The sequence below is a fragment of the Protopterus annectens genome, chromosome 13.part0 (assembly GCF_019279795.1).
Source record: "Protopterus annectens isolate FY-2018-M chromosome 13.part0, PAN1.0, whole genome shotgun sequence".
In the NCBI taxonomy this organism is placed as follows: domain Eukaryota; kingdom Metazoa; phylum Chordata; order Ceratodontiformes; family Protopteridae; genus Protopterus; species Protopterus annectens.
In genome coordinates, this window is record NC_056747.1 from 1,366,938,996 (window position 1) to 1,366,957,218 (window position 18,223).

Here is an 18,223-nt window from a genome sequence, read left to right on the forward strand (position 1 = left end):
ACGACATATGTTCAGCAGCTACTTGGTCCTCCTCTCATACATTCATTTCTCATTATAAATTGGATATGATATCCAGGAGTAGGGCTTCCTTTGGCTCCGCAGTACTCAGGAATATTCTTCCTTGAGGGCCGCCCAAGGTTTCTAGGTAGCTGGGGGCTCTGTCCCACAGGTTGCAGACCAAATTAAGTTAACTACTTCAGACAAAGAAGTTTATGAACTCACCATAACGTTCCATCTTAGTAGGTAACTTAATTTGTCTGCCACCGACCCCCCCCCCCCCATTCCCCCTAACCAGTTTCGTGATTCTTAACCATGGGATAGAATTGCTCATTCTGTTAGGCAGTAGGTTACTGGCCTCTTTCGAGGGTTTTGTGGAGTCTAGGTAAACTCGATCTGAGGATGGGGGATGTGTAGCAGGGGATTATGGGTAGGGGGAGGATCCGATACCCACAGGTTGCAGACAAATGAAGTTACCTACTCTGATGGAACGTTATAGTGAGTACATAACTTCTTTTTTCGTCCCTTATGAACATGAGGGGCCATTCAGCAAGTACCACAACAAGAGCAGGGACAAGGATTTTACTCAAGACTTTTCTTGGTACCCAGAAAAGACAAAGCCTGGAGACCAGTACTGGACCTGTCTTTTCTAAACACATTTCTGGACGTTCCAAAATTCAAAATGTTAACTCTGCAGCAGCTTCTGCCCATGCTGGGCAAGAAGGCTTGGCTTGTAACTTTGGACCTAAAAGAGGCATACCTGCATATCCCAATCAGACAATCTTGCAGAAGATACCTCAGATTCATAGCTGGCTCAGTGCACTACCAATTCTCTGCTCTGCCCTTTGGCTTATCTACTGCACCCAGGGTCTTCACAAAATGCCTGGCACCAGTAATTGCATTTTGCAGACAAAGAGGAGTTCAGATATATCCTTACTTGGACGACTGCCTTTTACAAGCAGAGAACAAGGACACTCTACTAAAGCATCTGGCATTCGTAGATTATTAATTTGCCTAGTGTACACAGTAAATGAAAAGAAATCAAAACTAGTAACCCTCTCAAGAGATGATATTCCTGGGTGCAAGCCTAAATACAATTGCCCAGATGGCTTACCTCACGCCAGACAAAGGCAACTAACTTCTTACTTCAAAATGTTGGCAACAAAGACCCGGTTATCTGCAAGAAAAATTCTGCAGGCTTTGGGCTTCATGGCATCCTGCATTCTGCTAATTCCATATGCCAGACTGCATATGAGGAAACTTCAATGGTACCTAAAAAGTGTCTGGACTCAACATTGTCAAAGCCTGGAAGCATTAATTGCCCTCATTCCTTGCCTGCAACAGGAGTTTCGATGGTGGTTACATGCCTGTTACCTCAACAAGGGACAGCCATTGTCTCTACCCACAGCCAGGCAGTCAATAACAGATGCATCAGATTATGCCTGGGGAGCACACATGGCAGGAAAATATATTCAGGGCACATGGTCCACAAGCCAAATGCATCTACATATCCATCAAAGAGATGCTAGCTGTTCAGAATGCCCTGACAGCTTTCAAGGATCTACTCCATCCAGGACAACTACTGATAGGGATGAACAATACTACAGTCACGTGGTACATAAGCAGGGAGGCACACATTCCTACCCCCTATGCAGACAAGCCATGACTTTGTGGGACACAGCATCGACTTATCAAGTACACCTGCAAGCACAATTCCTGCCAGGAAAGAACAATACTCTGGCAGACGAACTAAGCAGAAACCTCACGAATTCCCACGAGTGGAAACTGGATCCACAAGTCTTCAACATGATAAAGGAATGGGGATGTCCAGACATAGATCTATTTGCCTCCCCTCACAACTGCCAACTACAGAAATTCTGCACAAGGACTTATCACAAGCAAGCATGGAAAGTGGATGCTCTGTCATTCAGCTGGAAAACTCTTAACAGTATATGCCTTTCCTCCTCTGCCTCTCCTCCCCAAGGTACTCCTAAAGATCAAACAAGAGAAGCCAAGAATGATTCTAATTGCCCCAGACTGGCCACGCCAGCACTGGTACCCAATCCTAAAAAGCTCGTCTCAAGGCCCAGCCTGGACATTGCCTCTAATTCCTCACTGACCCTGCAAAACAATCAGATTCTGCACAGCCAACTCAGGACCCTAAATCTGGCAGCATAGCGGATAATGTAACCATTCAAAACACTCCTCTCTCTAAAGCAGTGATGGATGCTATTTGAGGCCAGGAGGCCCAGTACCAGAAAATCTTATGCAGAAAAATGGAAAAGATTCTGTGCTTGGAACCAGGCACAAGGGATTGATACATCTGTTCCAAATATTCCTCAGATTTTACAATACCTAACTGAGATGCTGGACAAGGGCCTATCCTTTTCATCAATTAAAATTCATGCCTCTGCCATTTCAGCTCATTACGATATGGAACCTCCTATTTTTTCCCATCCATTACGAAGGCAGTACCTAAGAGGGGCCAAAAACATAAGACCTCCAAGGAGAGCCCCAATACTTGCATGGGACCTCAATTATGTCTTGGAAAAACTCACACTGCCAACTTTTGAGCCAGCCAGTACAGCTGATATAAAGTTTTTATCTTGGAAAACAGCTCTGCTCCTAGCAGTAACCCCTGCAAGACGAGTTTCAGAGTTACAGGCACTCATGGCTGTGGAACCTTTCATCATTTTCCATCCAGACAGGGTTTCTCTAAGGACGAACCCAACATTTATGCCTAAGGTAGTGTCCAGTGTGGCCCTTAACCAAACCATTCATTTGCCTACCTTTTATCCAAACCGTGAGAGACTTCTGCATTCCTTGGACATACACAGACAACTATGCTTCTACTTGGGCATAACTAAAGCTTTCAGAAAAACTGATCAACGTTTAGTAGCATATGCCTCAGGATCTCAAGGAAAGCCGATCTCAAAACAGACTATTTCAAAATGGATAGGCCACTGCATTCGTTTTTGCTACTCACAACATGGCAAATCAGTGCCCAGGGGCATTAGGCCTCATTCTACCAGGGCAGCACCCAGTTCAGCAGCCTTTCTCAGAGGAGTACCAACCAAAGACATTTTAGAGGCTGCAACTTGGAGTTCAGTGCACACTTTTACCTCTCTACTCTAAATCCAGAGCAGGCTTCGCCACTGCAGTTCTGCAAGGCCTTATAGCCTCTCCTAATCCTATTTAGGCCCAGCCACCCAACCTCAGCCTTGGGATTCAACCCAAGAGTAATGACTGCAACAGTGAAACACGAACATAGTACAATTGTGTACCTACCATAAATGTAGATGTCGGAGTGTATTCACTGTTGCAGTCCAGGTTACCCACCCACCATCCCCCTTTTCTTTGCTGGGACTTGCCTATACTTCTCTATTTTATACAACCTATGTAGTGTATTTGCTTATAGATGAAGGAAATGTATATTTTACTGCATGCATAATTATTGACATAATTTTTTAGCCTACCTTTTTGGGGGGTACCTGACATCTGGGGCAAGAAAAACTGAAGAAAATGGTGTCGGTTGCATCTTTTATATCCCTGGCACACTGACGTCAGGGAGAAGGCGACAGCAACCGACGCCGGACCTAGACTTTGGAATTCTGGCCGACTGCGGGTAGCCTGCCAGCAGGATAACCCAAGAGTAATGACTGCAACAGTGAATACACTCTAACATCTACATTTCTGGTAGGTACACAACTGTACTTTTCTTAGGCCCAGAGTACGCACTACGCCTAGGAAACCGATGACCAAATCGCATGCAGCTGCTCCCATGCCACAAAAACAAATGCTTAGAATGGCAGAAGACCTTATTACACTGATTATGGGAAAGTCAGCCTTCCCCTGCTAAGAGAAAGAGACCAGTCCCCTACAGCTTCTACAGACCAGGAGTCCGATGAATGAGATTTCTGATTATGAAGACTTGCCCTTATCTGCTTATGAGGATTCAGATGTAGAGGAATCCATTCCCACTGCCTCCCCTCCAGAGGATTTTTCTTTTGGTGAAACTTTGCATACCTTAGGAGAGCATTTCCACTGGCAATGCCAAGACTATCATCCGTCCAAAAAGAGACTCTGAGAATTCATAGAGTTGCCTCAGCACAGGCCTTTAGCAATACTCCCTGTCTTGGATGTTGATTGTTTTTATGGAATCCAGTCTTACTCCTGATACTTTACCTCCTGCCCCTAGGAAACCAGACAGGTACTTAGAGTACCTGACACTCACAAATTTATTTTCAAGAGTCCTACTGCTGACCCAGAGATAATTTCCCAGGGGCCTAAAGGTATCAAGGCTTCTACAGCCAATAATCTCACCCCTTCAGACAGGGATTCCAGAGCTTTGGACAGATGGGGTAAGAAGGTATATATACCTCTGCAACTCGTGCTATTAGGGCATTGAATTGTCATTTTCTCATACTGAAGTACCAGCAGCATATTATGGAACTTATTAAACAAAAAGTGGCAACCTTTACAGACTGTGCAGAAAATAAAGAATCGCCGGAACTTATGCACTCTGCAAGCCAAGTCAGTAAGCGTACTTTGCAGTGTGGCTTTGACACCCTAGAAGCATCTTGCCAGGCAGCAGTCACTGGGTCTGTACTGAGAAGACATGCTTGGCTCAAGGAGCAGACCTTGCCAGACCATGCCAGATCAAAGTTACTAGACTCTCCTTTGAACAAGAACAGTTTGTTTGGCACCAAAGCAGAAGAGGTTCTTAAAAAGATGGAAGAAAAAGCTATGCAGACTGTTAAGAATTCTTACAAGTGCAACCCCCTAGATTCAGTAGGCATTGATCTTCCAAACACTGGTCCTTTCCAACCCTCTCCAGGCCTTCTCAAACCAGACCCAGGGGAAACAGATCACCCAGACTACAGTCTCAGGGTATGCAGAGATTTAAGCAATGGGGTGCCCCCACCCCTAAAGCAGAGAGTGGTAAGCCACCTCTTTATGGAAAAAAAACTCACAATTACTTCCTTACTCTACTCCCCAGCCCTGCCCAATTCTTTGTGCCCCTAGGAGGAAAACTTGCCCTTCATGCAAAAAATTAGATGTGCATCACACAGGACCGGTGGGTCCTCAACATTGTATCCCAGGGGTACAAATTCTTTTTCCATTCACTGCCAACCCCAAGCGGGTTTTCAGACCTTCCTCCAAACCAGTGGGAAGAGGCACAAAGCCAAGTAGTTTCCCTGCTCAATATCAGAGCTATACATCTGGTTCCAGTAGAACAGAGGGGTTAAGGATTCTACATAGCACTCTTCCTGGTACCCAGGAAAGAGGGCTCTTGGCGTGTAATCCTGGATCTTTCGATTCTCAACACCTTCCTGGTGGTACCAAAATTCAAAATGCTTACCCTGCAACAGCTTCTTCCAATGCTAGACAAGGATGCCTGGTTAGTCACCCTAGACTTAAAAGAAGTCTGTCTGCACATCCCCATAAGGGAGTTTTGCAGGAAGTAACTACATTTCAGGGCAGGATCTATGCATAATCAGATGTTCTTCGTGTTTCACTGTTGCAGTCATCACTTTTGGGTTATCTGCTTATAAGTTGCCCTCAGTAGGCCTGATTAATAAAGTCTTGTGTCCTGCATCGGTTGCTGTCCCTTCTTCCATGACGTCAGGGGTATAAAACATGCAGCTGACACCATTACATCAGTCTTTCTTGCCGTACGGTGCCCGAAGCAGGAGCAGTTCACAAGTGCCGGTCGGCCAACTCCTGAAATTTTCATTTTCGAGTTTCAGAATCGAAGTCTTCAACTAAAGCTAAGTACCCCATTGGGGAAACTTTTTCTTGCTCCTTACCGTTGTCAGTAAAAGTTAATAATTGCATTACTTGTGGAAAGCAAATACCTCAAAGATTTTCATTCGTGCTGTATTCCTTGCCTAGGCCTTGACCACGACGTACCTTGCTGTCGGTTTTTTGCTTTATTTAATCAAGCACACTGTCCATCATCTGTATATTTTTGCCTCTAAATATTTTGGTTCTTTGTTTAATTATCCAGAAATGTAGTCTGTTAGCCATCCGACTAACGGGATTCTGAAAAGACGCAAAGATAAGACAGACACAGGCCACCAAGGTCCAAAACTGCTGATGACGCTTCTAAGCCAGTCACCAGTTCGCTGGTACTCTGAGGTGCTTTCGCAGCCCCTGATACCTGCTACTTCTGATTTGCAGGCCTCTACTAAGACCTATTCAGAGTCCGGTATGACGCGAGATACTTCAACTACCTTGGATGGGTCTGGAGCCGCTGTGCAGGCACCGGCTTCTGAGGGTGCATTCAGGCCTACGGACTTGCATATTAAATTGACGCCTCCTTCATTACTAAGGCCTAAATCTCGATCCATGTCTAAGAAACCGACTCCCAGGCCACAGGCCTCTATGCCTAAAAACAAATGATAAAAATGGCTGAAGATCTCATAACTCTAATCAGGGGTAGCCAACCCCCCCCCCCCCCAAGAGGCCTAGGGCTGAGCTTGATTATGAATCTTCTGATCAGGATTCTGTTTTTTTCTGACTCTTCTGATGACCTGGATTTGTCCTTACCTACTTAAGAGGATTCTGATGCAGAGGACTCTATCCCCTCTGCTTCCCCTCCTGAGGATTTTTCTTTGGGGAAACCTTACATACTCTACGGGAGCATTGTCGGTGGGAAAGCCAGAAATTTTCTGATTGAAAAAAGAGGCTTGGGGATTTTTTTCTCCTACCTCAGCATATGCCTTTGGGTATTCCTCCTGTACTAGACATTGTTGATTGTTTTCTCGGAATCCATTTTGGCCCCTGATTCCCTGCCGCCTCCTCCCAGTAAACCTGACAGATACTACAGGGTCCCTGAGTCCCACAAGTTCCTTTTCAAAAATCCTATTGCAGATCCAGAGACTTATTTCACAGTGGGCCAAGGGCATTAAGGCTTCTAATGCTAAAAATCCTACCCCTTCTGATAGAGACTCCAGGGTGCTGGATAGATGGAGTAAAAAGGTTTGTACTTCAGCAGCCTTGGCAACTGGAGCTTTAAACTGTCAATTTCATATGTTAAAATATCAGCAACACGTTATTGGACTGCTTAAACAGAAAATTGTTGATTCCTGACTGTGTGGAAAATAGACTTACAGGATTTAATTCATTCTGCTGAACAAGTTGGAAAACATACTTTGCAATATAGCTTTGATTCTTTAGAGACCTCCTGCAGGGCTGCTGTTACTGGGTCTGTGCTTAGAAGGCATGCTTGGCTTAAGGAGCAATCTTTGCCTGATCATGTTAAAGCTAAATTGTTGGATGCTCCTTTAAATCAGGGCCGCCTGTTTGGCAACAAGGCTGAAGAAGTTGTTAAAAATATGGAAGATAAAGCTAAATCTATGCAAACTGTTACATTTTTTACAAGTGCAGCCTTCTAGATTTAGTAGGCACTGACCTACTAAGAATTGGTCCTTTCCAGCCCCTTCCAGGTCTTCTCAAGCCAAACTGAGACGCAGCAAAAACCCCAGGTTTCAGTCTCAGGGGACTCACAGAATTAAGTAGTGGGGGGCCTCTACTTCCAAGTCTGGGAATAACAAGACACCCCCCTATGGTAAACTGTCTCAATGACTTCCTTTTAAAATTTCCAAGCACTTAACTTCTGACTGCCCCTTTGGGGGGGGGGGGGATTACTCTTTATGTAAAGAACTGGGAACTCATTACCCAAGACAAATGGGTTTTAAATAGTGTCCCAGGGATACAGATTTCATTTCCACACATTGCCAACGCCAAGTGGGTGGCTAGACCTGCCCCCAAATCAGTGGGCAGAGACTCAAAAACAAGTACTTTTTCTCTTAAGCGTGGTGCTATTCAACTGGTACCAGAAAAGGGACAAGGTTTCTACTCCAGACTTTTCCTGGTACCCAGAAAAGACAAATCATGATGTCCAATCCTGGACCTGTCTACTCTAAACACCTTTCTGGAGATTCCAAAATTCAAGATGCTGACTCTTCAATTACTTCGTGTGCTAGGCAAAGACACCTGGTTGGCAACACTAGATTTAAAAGAAGCATACATGCACATCCCAATACGGGAATCTTGCAGAAGATGCATACATTTCAAAGCATACTACACGCACTATCAGTTCTCTGCACTGCCCTTTGGCTTATCTACTGCACCCAGGGTATTCACAAAGTGCCTAGCTCCAGTTATTCCTTTTGCAGGCAAAGAAGTATTCAAATATACCCATACCTGGACGATTGTCTAATTCAGGCAGAAAGCCAGGACATACTTTTGAATCATCTGGCGTTTGTGAAAAGGGTTCTATCTTGTCTGGGGTACACCATAAACGAAAAGAAATCAAACCTGGTACGCTGACGATAAATTATATTCCTGGGAGCAAGCTTGAATACAACTTCCCAGATGGCTTACCTCACACTAGAAAAGCAAATTCATTTGATAACCTACTTCAAACAAGTGGCCACAAAAACCCTGCTATCTGCAAGACAAATACTGCAAGCCGTGGGGTTCATGGCCTCCTGCATTCTTCTAATTCCATATGCAAGACTGCATATGAGGAAACTACACTAGTATCTAAAAAGCCTATGGAGTCAACATTCTCACAGCCTAGAAACAATGATTCCTATCATACCTTGCCTATGCCTAAAGTTCCTTTGGTGGGCAAAGGCCTGCCACCAAAACAAGGGACTACCATTCACACCACCCCCCTGCTGCCCAGACCCTAACAGATGCATCAGATTATGCATGGGGGGCTCACCTGGCAGGGAAGTGCATTCAGGGCAAATGGAGCCCAAGTCAAATGCACCTGCATATCAATCGAAAAGAAATGATAGCTATACAGAATGCTCTGACAGCCTTCAAGGACTACATTCTTCCAGGACAACTAATGGTAAAGACTGACAACACCACGGTTATGTGGTACATAAACAAGCAGGGGGGTATACATTCTTACCCTCTCTGCAGACTAGCCATGGCATTGTGGAACACAGCTTTGAGCTACCAAGTGTCACCTACAAGCTCAATTCCTGCCAGGAAAATTAAATACACTGGCAGACAGACTAAGCAGAAACCTCATGGACCCACACGTGTGGAAACTGGAACCAAGGATTTTCAACATGTTGACAAGCTAATGGGGGAGCCTAGATATAGACCTGTTTGCCTCCCCCAGAACTACCAATTGGACAAATTTTGCATAAGGACTCCCCACAAACAAGCCTGGAAAGTGGATGCTCTGTCCTTCAGCTGGAAAAACTTATCGGTCTTTGCCTTCCTCCTACTGCCTCTGCTCTCCAAAGTTCTACTAAGTCACAGGACAAACCTAGGATGATTTTGATTGCACCAGACTGGCCGCGCCAACACTGGTAGCCCCTCCTGTGCAGTGTCACGGTCATCTCCATGGCATCTGCTTCAGATTCCTTCCCTGCTTTCTCAGCAGAACCAGATTCTGCACCCTCAGCTTCCAATACTGAACCTTGCAGCCTGGCTAATTACTTAACTCTACCTTACCATCCTTCAGCAAACCTGTGATGGATGTCATCTTAGAGGCAAGGAGGCCTAGTACTAGAAAATCTTATGCTGAAAAATGGAAAAGATTCTGTGCCTGAAACCATTCTCAAGGGATGAGCACAGCAGCGTCCAATTTACCTCAGATTTTACAATACTTAACTGAGATGCTTCACAAGGGCCTGTCTTTTTCCTCCATTAAAATCCATGTCTCAGCCATTTCAGCTCATAACACAGAACCTCCCCTCTTCTCTCATCCTTTGCTTAAGCGGTACCTCAGAGGGGCCAAAAATTTGAGACCACCCAGGAGAGCTCCAACCCCAGCCTGGGACCTTAACTTTGTTTTGGAGAAACTCACTCTACCTCCTTTTGAGATAGTTGCTACTGCGGACTTAAAGTTTCTTTCTTGGGAAAACAGCTTTCCTTTTAGCAATCACTTCATCAAGAAAGGATGTCTGAATTACAGGCCCTTATAGCAGTGGAGCCTTTCATCATCTTTCATGCTGACAGGGTGTCACTCAGGGCCAATCCATCCTTCATGCCCAAGGTGGTATCCAGTGTGGCTCTTAATCAGTCCATTCATTTGCCAACCTTCTTTCCCAATCCACAGAACAAAGGGGAAACGGGGTCTTGGATGTGCACAGACAACTTAGATTCTACTTGGACAGGACTAAACCTCAAAGAAATCTGAACTTCTGCTGGTAGCATTTGCTGCAGGGGCAGAGGGGAAGGCTATTTAAAAAAAAAAAAAAATTTCTAAATGGATAAGCCATTGCATTCATTTCTGCTATAAGCACCATGGAAAACATATCCCACAGGGATCAGACCTCACTCCACCAGGGCTGCATCTACTTCTACAACCTTTCTCAGAGGTGTTCCTACCAGGGACATCCTAGAAGCTGCTACCTTGAGTTCTGTACATACTTTCACCAAGCATTATCATTTGCCAATTTTCTCTAAATCCAGAGCTGGCTTTGCCACTGCAGTCTTGCAGGGCCTTATAGCTGGCCCTAATGCTATCTAAACTCCTCCTCCCAACTATAGCTTTGTGAATTTACACAAATGTAATGACTGCAACAGTGAAACATGAAGAACGTAGTACAGTTGTGTACACTTACCATAAATGTAGATGTTGGAGTGTATTCACTGTTGCAGTACTGGTTACCCTCCCTCCTGCCCCTTAACAACTTTTGGCTATACCTCTACTTTCCTTTACTATGCTTAAAAGCCTTTTTGGTGTATTTGCTTTTTTGTTGGAGGTATACCTTTGTGTTTTTATGTTTAATTGCTTCCCATTAGGAGGGCACCTGACATCCGTGGCAAGAAAAACTGATGTAATGGCGTCGCTGCATGTTTTTATACCCCTGACAACTTGACGTCCTGGAAGAAGGGACAGCAACTGACGCAGGACCCAAGACTTTGTTAATCAGGCCTACTGAGGGCAACCTGCAAGCAGATTACCCAAATGTGATGACTGCAACAGTGAATACACACTCTAACATCTACATTTGTGGTAAGTGTGTACAACTGTACTTTCTCTGCACTTCCTTTTGGATTATCTACTGCGCCCAGAGTTTTCACAAAATGCCTGGCTCCAGACATTGCATTCTGCAGGCAGAGAAATATCCAAATTTTCCCATACTTGGATGACTGCCTGATTCAGGTGTACAGTCAGGAATTGCTGTTTTAGCACCTGACATTTGTGAAACACCTTCTCACTTCCTTGGGGTACACTATCAATGAAAAGAAATCAAAACTGGTACCCAGTCAAAAGATTGTATTCCTGGGAGCAAGCTTGGACACAAAATCCCAGATGGCATTCCTCAGTTAAGAAAAACAAGTCTATCTGACAGCCTACTTCAAGCAAATGGCCACCAGAACCCAGCTATCTGCAAGAAAAATACTGCAGGCCCTAGGGTTCATGGCCTCATGTATGCTAATTCCATATGCAAGAGTGCATATGAGGAAACTTCAATGGTTCTTTAAAAAAAGTCTCTGAAGCCAACATTTTCAGGACCTGGCAACAGTCATTCCTGTCATACCCTGCCTAAGGACAGAGTTCCTTTGGTGGGCAGAAGCATGCTACCACAACAAGGGACTGCCCTTTTCTCAACCCCATGCTGTCCGGACCCTAACCACAGATGCATCAGACTATGCCAGGGGAACACACATGGACAGCAAATGCATTCATGGCCACTGGAGCCCAAGTCAAATTCATCTGCACATCAACCAAAAAGAGATGCTAGCTGTGCAGAACGCTCCAGCAGCTTTCAGATCCCTGCTCTCACCAGGACCCCTGCTAATAAAAACAGGTAACACCACAGTTATGTGGTACATCAACAGGCAGGGAGGAGCCCACTCTTACCCACTCTGCAGGCTAGCTATGGCCCAGTGGAACACGGCCTTGGACATGCAGGTCCATCTGCAAGCTCAATTCCTGCCAGGAAAACAAAACTCACTGGCAGACGACTTAAGCAGAAATCTCATAGACCCACACGAGTGGCAGTTGGAGCCCAGCACCTTCAACCTTCTGATTGAGAAACCACCAGCTTAGCTAATTCTACACAAGGAATCCTCACAGCAGGGCCTGGAAAGTGGATGCCGTATCCTTTCAATGGGTAAATCTCTCAATGTGTGCCTTTCCCCCTCTGCCCCTTCTCTCAAGAGTATTACTCAAGATAAGACAGGACAGACCAAGGACAATTCTGATTGCCCCGGACTGGCCACTCCAGCACTGGTACCCACTCCTGCGCAGCCTGTCACCAGTTCCACCCTGGCACCTACACCAGAACCCAACCCTGCTCTCTCAGCAGGGGCAACAGATCCTGCATCTGCAACTGCAAACCCTAAATCTTGCAGCCTGGCTTATTCTTTGAAGTCTCCCCCAGTGACCAGCCTAAGTAAGTAGGAGCTGGACGTCATTCTTGAAGCCAGAAGACCCAGTACAAGGAAATCCTATGCTGATAAGTGGAAAAGGTATTGCTCCTGGATTCAATCTAAAGGAGAGGACACAACTCTGCCCTCCCTACCTCTAATCCTGGATTACTTAGCAGATCTGCTCCACAGAGGCCTTTCTTTCTCCTCCATTAAGATTCATGCCTCTGCCATCTCGGCTCATTACAAGTCTGAACCACCCCTGTTCTCTCACCCTGTCATCAAACAGTTCCTGAGAGGGGCAAGCAACTTAAGGCCACCAAGGAGAGCACCCACCCCTGCTTGGGACCTTAACTTTGTACTGGAAAAGCTCGCACTTCCACCCTTTGAGCCTGCAGCATCAGCAGAGTTAAAATTCCTCTCTTGGAAAACAGCATTGCTCCTGGCCATTACTTCAGCGAGAATAGTGTCTGAGCTACAAGCACTTATGGCAGTGGAACCCTTCATTATTTTTCATGCTGACAGGGTCTCCCTCAGGACTAATCCTTCCTTTATGCCCAAAGTTGTCCATCATGGCTCTCAACCAATCTCTCCATATGCCAACCTTCTTTCCTAATCCTCAAAATAAAGGGGAGAGGATCCTGCAATCCTTGGAAGTGCACAGACGACTCAGATTCTACCTGGATAGGACTAAGTCCTTCAGGAAATCTGACTAGTTATACCGATGTTCTTCATGTTTCACTGTTGTAGTCATTACACTTGGGTTATCTGGACTCTGGTATTCAGGCTGGCTGAGGCCTACCCGCAGACAGATAACCTAAGTGGAATGACTGCGACAATGAATACACTCTAACATCTACATTTATGGTAAGTGTACACAACTGTAGTTTTTGCATCAGGGGCAGAAGGCAAGGCCATTTCAAAACAGACAATTTCCAAAATGGATAGCACACTGTATCCATTTCTGCTAGTAACACCATGGGAAACCAACTCCTCAGGAAGTCAGAACACATTCCACTAGGGCAACTTCTTCCTCTACAACATTCCTCAGGGGAGTCCCTACCAGGGACATTTTGGAGGCTGCTACCTGGAGTTCTGTACACATCCACCAAGCATTACCACATGCCTATATTTTCCAAATCCAGGGTGGGTTTTGCAACTGCAGTCCTGCAGGGCATTCTAGCCAACCAAAACATTTCTTGACTGGCCTCAACCCTTTCTACAGCTTTGAGAATCAACTCAAGTGTGATGACTGCAACAGTGAAACACGAAGAACATAGTACAGTTATCCACACTTACCATAAGTGTAGATGTTCGAGTGTATTGACTGTTGCAGTCCTGGTTTCCCTCCTTCCAGCCCCTTTCTCTTTCTGTGTATACTATTCACCCCTTGCATGGGTATTGGTATTGATATTTACTTTTTACTGGTGGTGATTTTTTCCACCATAGCTTAGCTCTCTATTGGTGGGCTCCTGACATTTGGGGCAAGAAAAACTGATGTAATGGCGTCTGCTGCCTGTTTTTATACCCCTGACGACCTGATGTCAGACCTGGAGCGAAAGCAACTGACGCAGAAATACTAAGTCTCTGGTATTCGAGCCGACTAAGGGCTACCTGCTGGCAGATAACCCAAGTGTGATGACTGCAACATTGAATACACTTGAACATCTACATTTATGGTAAGTGTACACAACTGTACTTTTTATGGCCTATGTACAACTGGATGCTTATGCCAGATGTACCATGTTACCCTACAGTGATGAATGTCTCTTGTATACTGGCCGCCGGGGTGCCATCTGGCAGGGATATCCCTCAAGTGAAGAATACTCCAGAAGAGAACATCTATGATTATAGTAAGTTTTACCCAGCTTTTCTTTGTGTAATTTAATTACAATGCAAACTGTGTATTTTAAACAAGTCTCTGTAATATAAAATAAAGTTATTACTGGTCTTTTTGTATCCCACCAGTGAATATATTTTGCATCAAAACACTGGTCAGCATTGCAGCACCCAGGCGTGTCACTGCTTTTAGGTACTGAAGATGTTCTTTGTTTCACTGTTGCAGTCATCACATTTGGGTTATCTGCTTGCAGTAGCTCTAAGTCGGTCTGATTAACAAAGTCTTGGGTCCTATGTCGGTTGCTGTCTCCTCTTCTGTGACGGCAGGTCGTCAGGGGTATAAAACATGCAGCCAAAGTCATTACATCAGTCTTTCTTGCTGTGCTGTGCCTGAAGCAGAAGAAGCATTTTGCAAGTGCCGGTCAGCCGACTCCTGAAATTTTCGTTTGAGTTTCAGAACCAAAGTCTTCAACTAAAAGCTAAGTACCCCATTGGGGAAACTTTTTCTTGCTCTAATCCGATGTCAGTAAAATTAAATTGCATTTCTTGTGGAAAGCAAATACCTCATAAAGATTTTCATTTGTACTGTATTCTTTGCCTAGGCCCTGACAATGACGTACCTCACTTTCAGATGTTCGTGTTACACTGCTGCAGTCATTACACTTGGGTTATCCTGCCGTCAGGCGGTCCCGCAGTCGGCCAGAGTTCCAAAGTCTTGGTCCTATGTCAGTTGCTGTCGCTTCTTCCCTGACATCAGTGCGCCAGGGGTATATAAGATGCATCCAACGCCATTTTCTTCAGTCTTTCTTGCTGCGCGGTGCCCGAAGCAGAAGGAGTTCGCAAGTGCCGGTCGGCAGACTCCTGAGATTTTTGAAGTCGAATTTCAGATCCAAAGTCTTCAATAAAGCTAAGTACCCCGTTGGGGAAACTTTTTTCTTGCCTCAGACCGATGTCAGAAAAAGTTAATTGTATTTCTTGTGGGAAGCAAATATCTCATAAGGACTTCCACTCTTACTGTATTCCATGCCTAGGCTCTGATCACGACGTCACTAGTTGTCGATTTTGTGCTAGATTTAAAAAACGCTCTATAAAAAGACGTTTTGATTTTGCTGTGCACTACTTTGGCCGAAGATTCAATTATACTATGCCGGCGGATCAACCAACAACCGCAATACCAAAAAAGCGCAAGGACAAGGATAAAGACAGGCATCCGAGGCCCAAAACCAATGACGAAACCTCTTCTAGGCCAGTTGCCGGTTCTCAGTGAGGCACTTTCGCAGCCCCTGACACCTGCTACCTCAGAGCCACAGGCCGCCTCTGACTCCCATGTGGAGACAACTAGGTCTCTAGAAACTCAAGGTATTGGACCTATGGAAACTAATCCCTCAGATGGGTCCGGAGCTGCTGAGCAGGCATTGGCTTCTGAGGGTGTTTTCAGACCTTCACAACTTACCATTAAAACAACAGCCAAGACAAAAAGTACCATTAAAGACAAAGAAACAAGTACAGCATTCACCTGGACAATCCTCCATGCCTAAAAAACAGATGCTTAAAATGGCCAAAGACCTCATTACTCTAATCAGGGGTTCCCATCCCCCTCCTGAGAAAAGGCCTAGGCAGGATACAGACTATGTTTCCTCTGATCAGGTTTCCATTTCATCTGATTCCTCTTCAGACCAGGGATACTCTCTACCCGCCCCCCTATGAGGACTCTGATGCTGAAGACTTTATCCCTTCAGCCTCTCCTCCTGAGGATTACTCTTTTGGGGAAACTTTACATGCCATGAGGGAGCATTTCCTTTGGGAAAGTCAGGATTACTCAGAATCCATGAAAAGGCTCAGGGATTTCCTTTTATTGCCACAGCACAGGCCCTTGGCTATTCCGCCTGTGCTTGATATTGTGGATGATGTGTTCTCTGAATCCAGCTTATCTCCTGATTCTTTGCCCTCTGCACCAGCCAAGCCAGATAGATATTATAGAGTCCCAGACTCTCACAAATTTCTTTATAAAAACCCTTCGGAGGATCCAGAATCTATTTCCCAGGGTCCAAAAGGGGTTAAGGCTTCCATTGCAAAAAATCCAGTGCCCTCTGACAGAGATTCCAGAGCTTTGGATAGATGGGGGAAGAAAGTATACACTTCTGCAACTTTAGCAGTAAGAGCTTTAAATTGCCAGTTTCACATGCTTAAGTACCAACAATATGTAATGGCTCAGTTAAAACAGAAAATGCTTGCAAGCTCAGAAGCTCCTGATTGTAAAGAAATGCAGGATTTATTGCTTGCAGTTGCAGGTGGGAAAACATGCTCTACAATGTGGTTTTGATTCCTTAGAGGCCTCTTGTAGGGCCGCAGTTACAGGTTCTGTGATCCAAAGACATGCTTGGTTAAAAGAACAGAGTTTACCTGATCATGTTAAGGCGAAATTATTGGATGCTCCTTTACAGCATGATACCTTGTTTGGTGTTAAGGCAGAAGAAGTGTTAAAATGGAGGATAAATCTAAATCTATGCAAACAGTCAAAGATTTCTTACAGGTACAGCCACCTCGATTTAGCAGAAATTGGCCAACAAAGAATTGGTCCTTTCCAGTGTCAGACAGGCCACAGAGAGGCAGATACAGACACCCAAGAGACGGATCTCAACCACAAGGCTCAAACAGATGACAGTGGGGCGCCTCAACCCCAAAAGGAGGTTGAGAACAAGTCTCAACCTTATGGAAAACAGTCACAATGACTTTCCCCTTTGTATGCCAAGCACTTCCCTTTTGGAAGCCCCCTTAGGGGGAAAACTAGCACTTTTCCTCAATACTGGCAAACAATCACCCGAGACAAATGGGTTCTGAATATTGTGTCTCAAGGTTACAGGTTCCACTTTCATACTTTACCAAGGCTAAAAGGAATGCCAGACCTGCCACAAAATCAATGGGCAGAGGCACAAAAACAAATTTCAGCCCCCATGGACATGAGAGCTATTTAAAAGGTACCACAACAGGAACAAGGATTTTACTCAAGACTCTTCCTGGTCCCCAGAAAGGACAAGGCCTCGAGGCCCATACTAGACCTTTCAATTCTAAATACTTACCTGGATATTCCAAAATTCAAAATGTTGACATTACAGCAGCTTCTACCCATGCTGGGCAAGAAGGCTTGGCTTGTTACTCTGGACCTCAAAGAGGCATACCTGCATTTCCCTATCAGACAAAATTTCAGAAGATACCTCAGATTCAAAGCTGGTACAATGCACTACCAATTCTCTGCACTGCCCTTTGGTTTATCTACTGCGCCCAGGGTCTTCACAGTGCCTGGCACCAGTAATTGCATTTTGCAGACAAAAAGGAATTCAAATATATCCATACCTGGACGACTGCCTCATTCAAGCAGAGACAAAGGACATTCTTCTACAGCATCTGGTGTTTGTAAAAAGGTTGTTAATTTCTCTAGGGTACACAGTAAATGAAAAGAAGTCAAAACTAGTGCTCTCACAACAGATTATATTTCTGGGTGCCAGCTTAAATACAACGGCCCAGATGGCTTACCTAGTGCCCTCACAACAGGTTATATTTCTGGGTGCCAGCTTAAATACAACGGCCCAGATGGCTTACCTCACACCAGACAAACAAGTTCAACCAACTCATTATTTTCAACTACTGGCAAAAAAGTCCCAGCTCCCTGCAAGAAAAGTTCTGCAGGCCCTGGGATTCATGGCATCCTGCATACTACTAATACCATATGCCAGACTGCATATGAGGAAATTACAATGGTACCTAAAAAGTGTTTGGACTCAGCACTCTCACAGTTTAGAAGCAGTAATACCAATGATTCCCTGCCTATAACAGGAGTTTCGATGGTGGGCACAGGCATGTCACCTAAACAAGGGTCAGCCTTTTACCCTACCCACAGCCAGGCAGACTCTAACAACAGATGCTTCGGATTACGCCTGGGGAGCACACATGGCAGGAAAATGCATTCAGGGCAAGTGGACCACAGACCAGATGCATCTTCACATCAGTCAAAAAAGAGATGTTGGCTGTT

General features: G+C 45.0%; 1 protein-coding gene across 1 annotated transcript in view; it reads left to right on the plus strand.

Moving 5' to 3' along the window:
• The window catches only part of IGF2BP1 (insulin like growth factor 2 mRNA binding protein 1), a gene marked incomplete in the record, with an annotated part of 2,071,998 nt that overhangs the window by 1,809,764 nt on the left and 244,011 nt on the right, over positions 1–18,223 (plus strand). Inside the window, 1 exon segment of the mRNA XM_044055393.1 lies at positions 16,859–16,883. Coding sequence (XP_043911328.1) covers positions 16,859–16,883 — 25 coding nt within the window.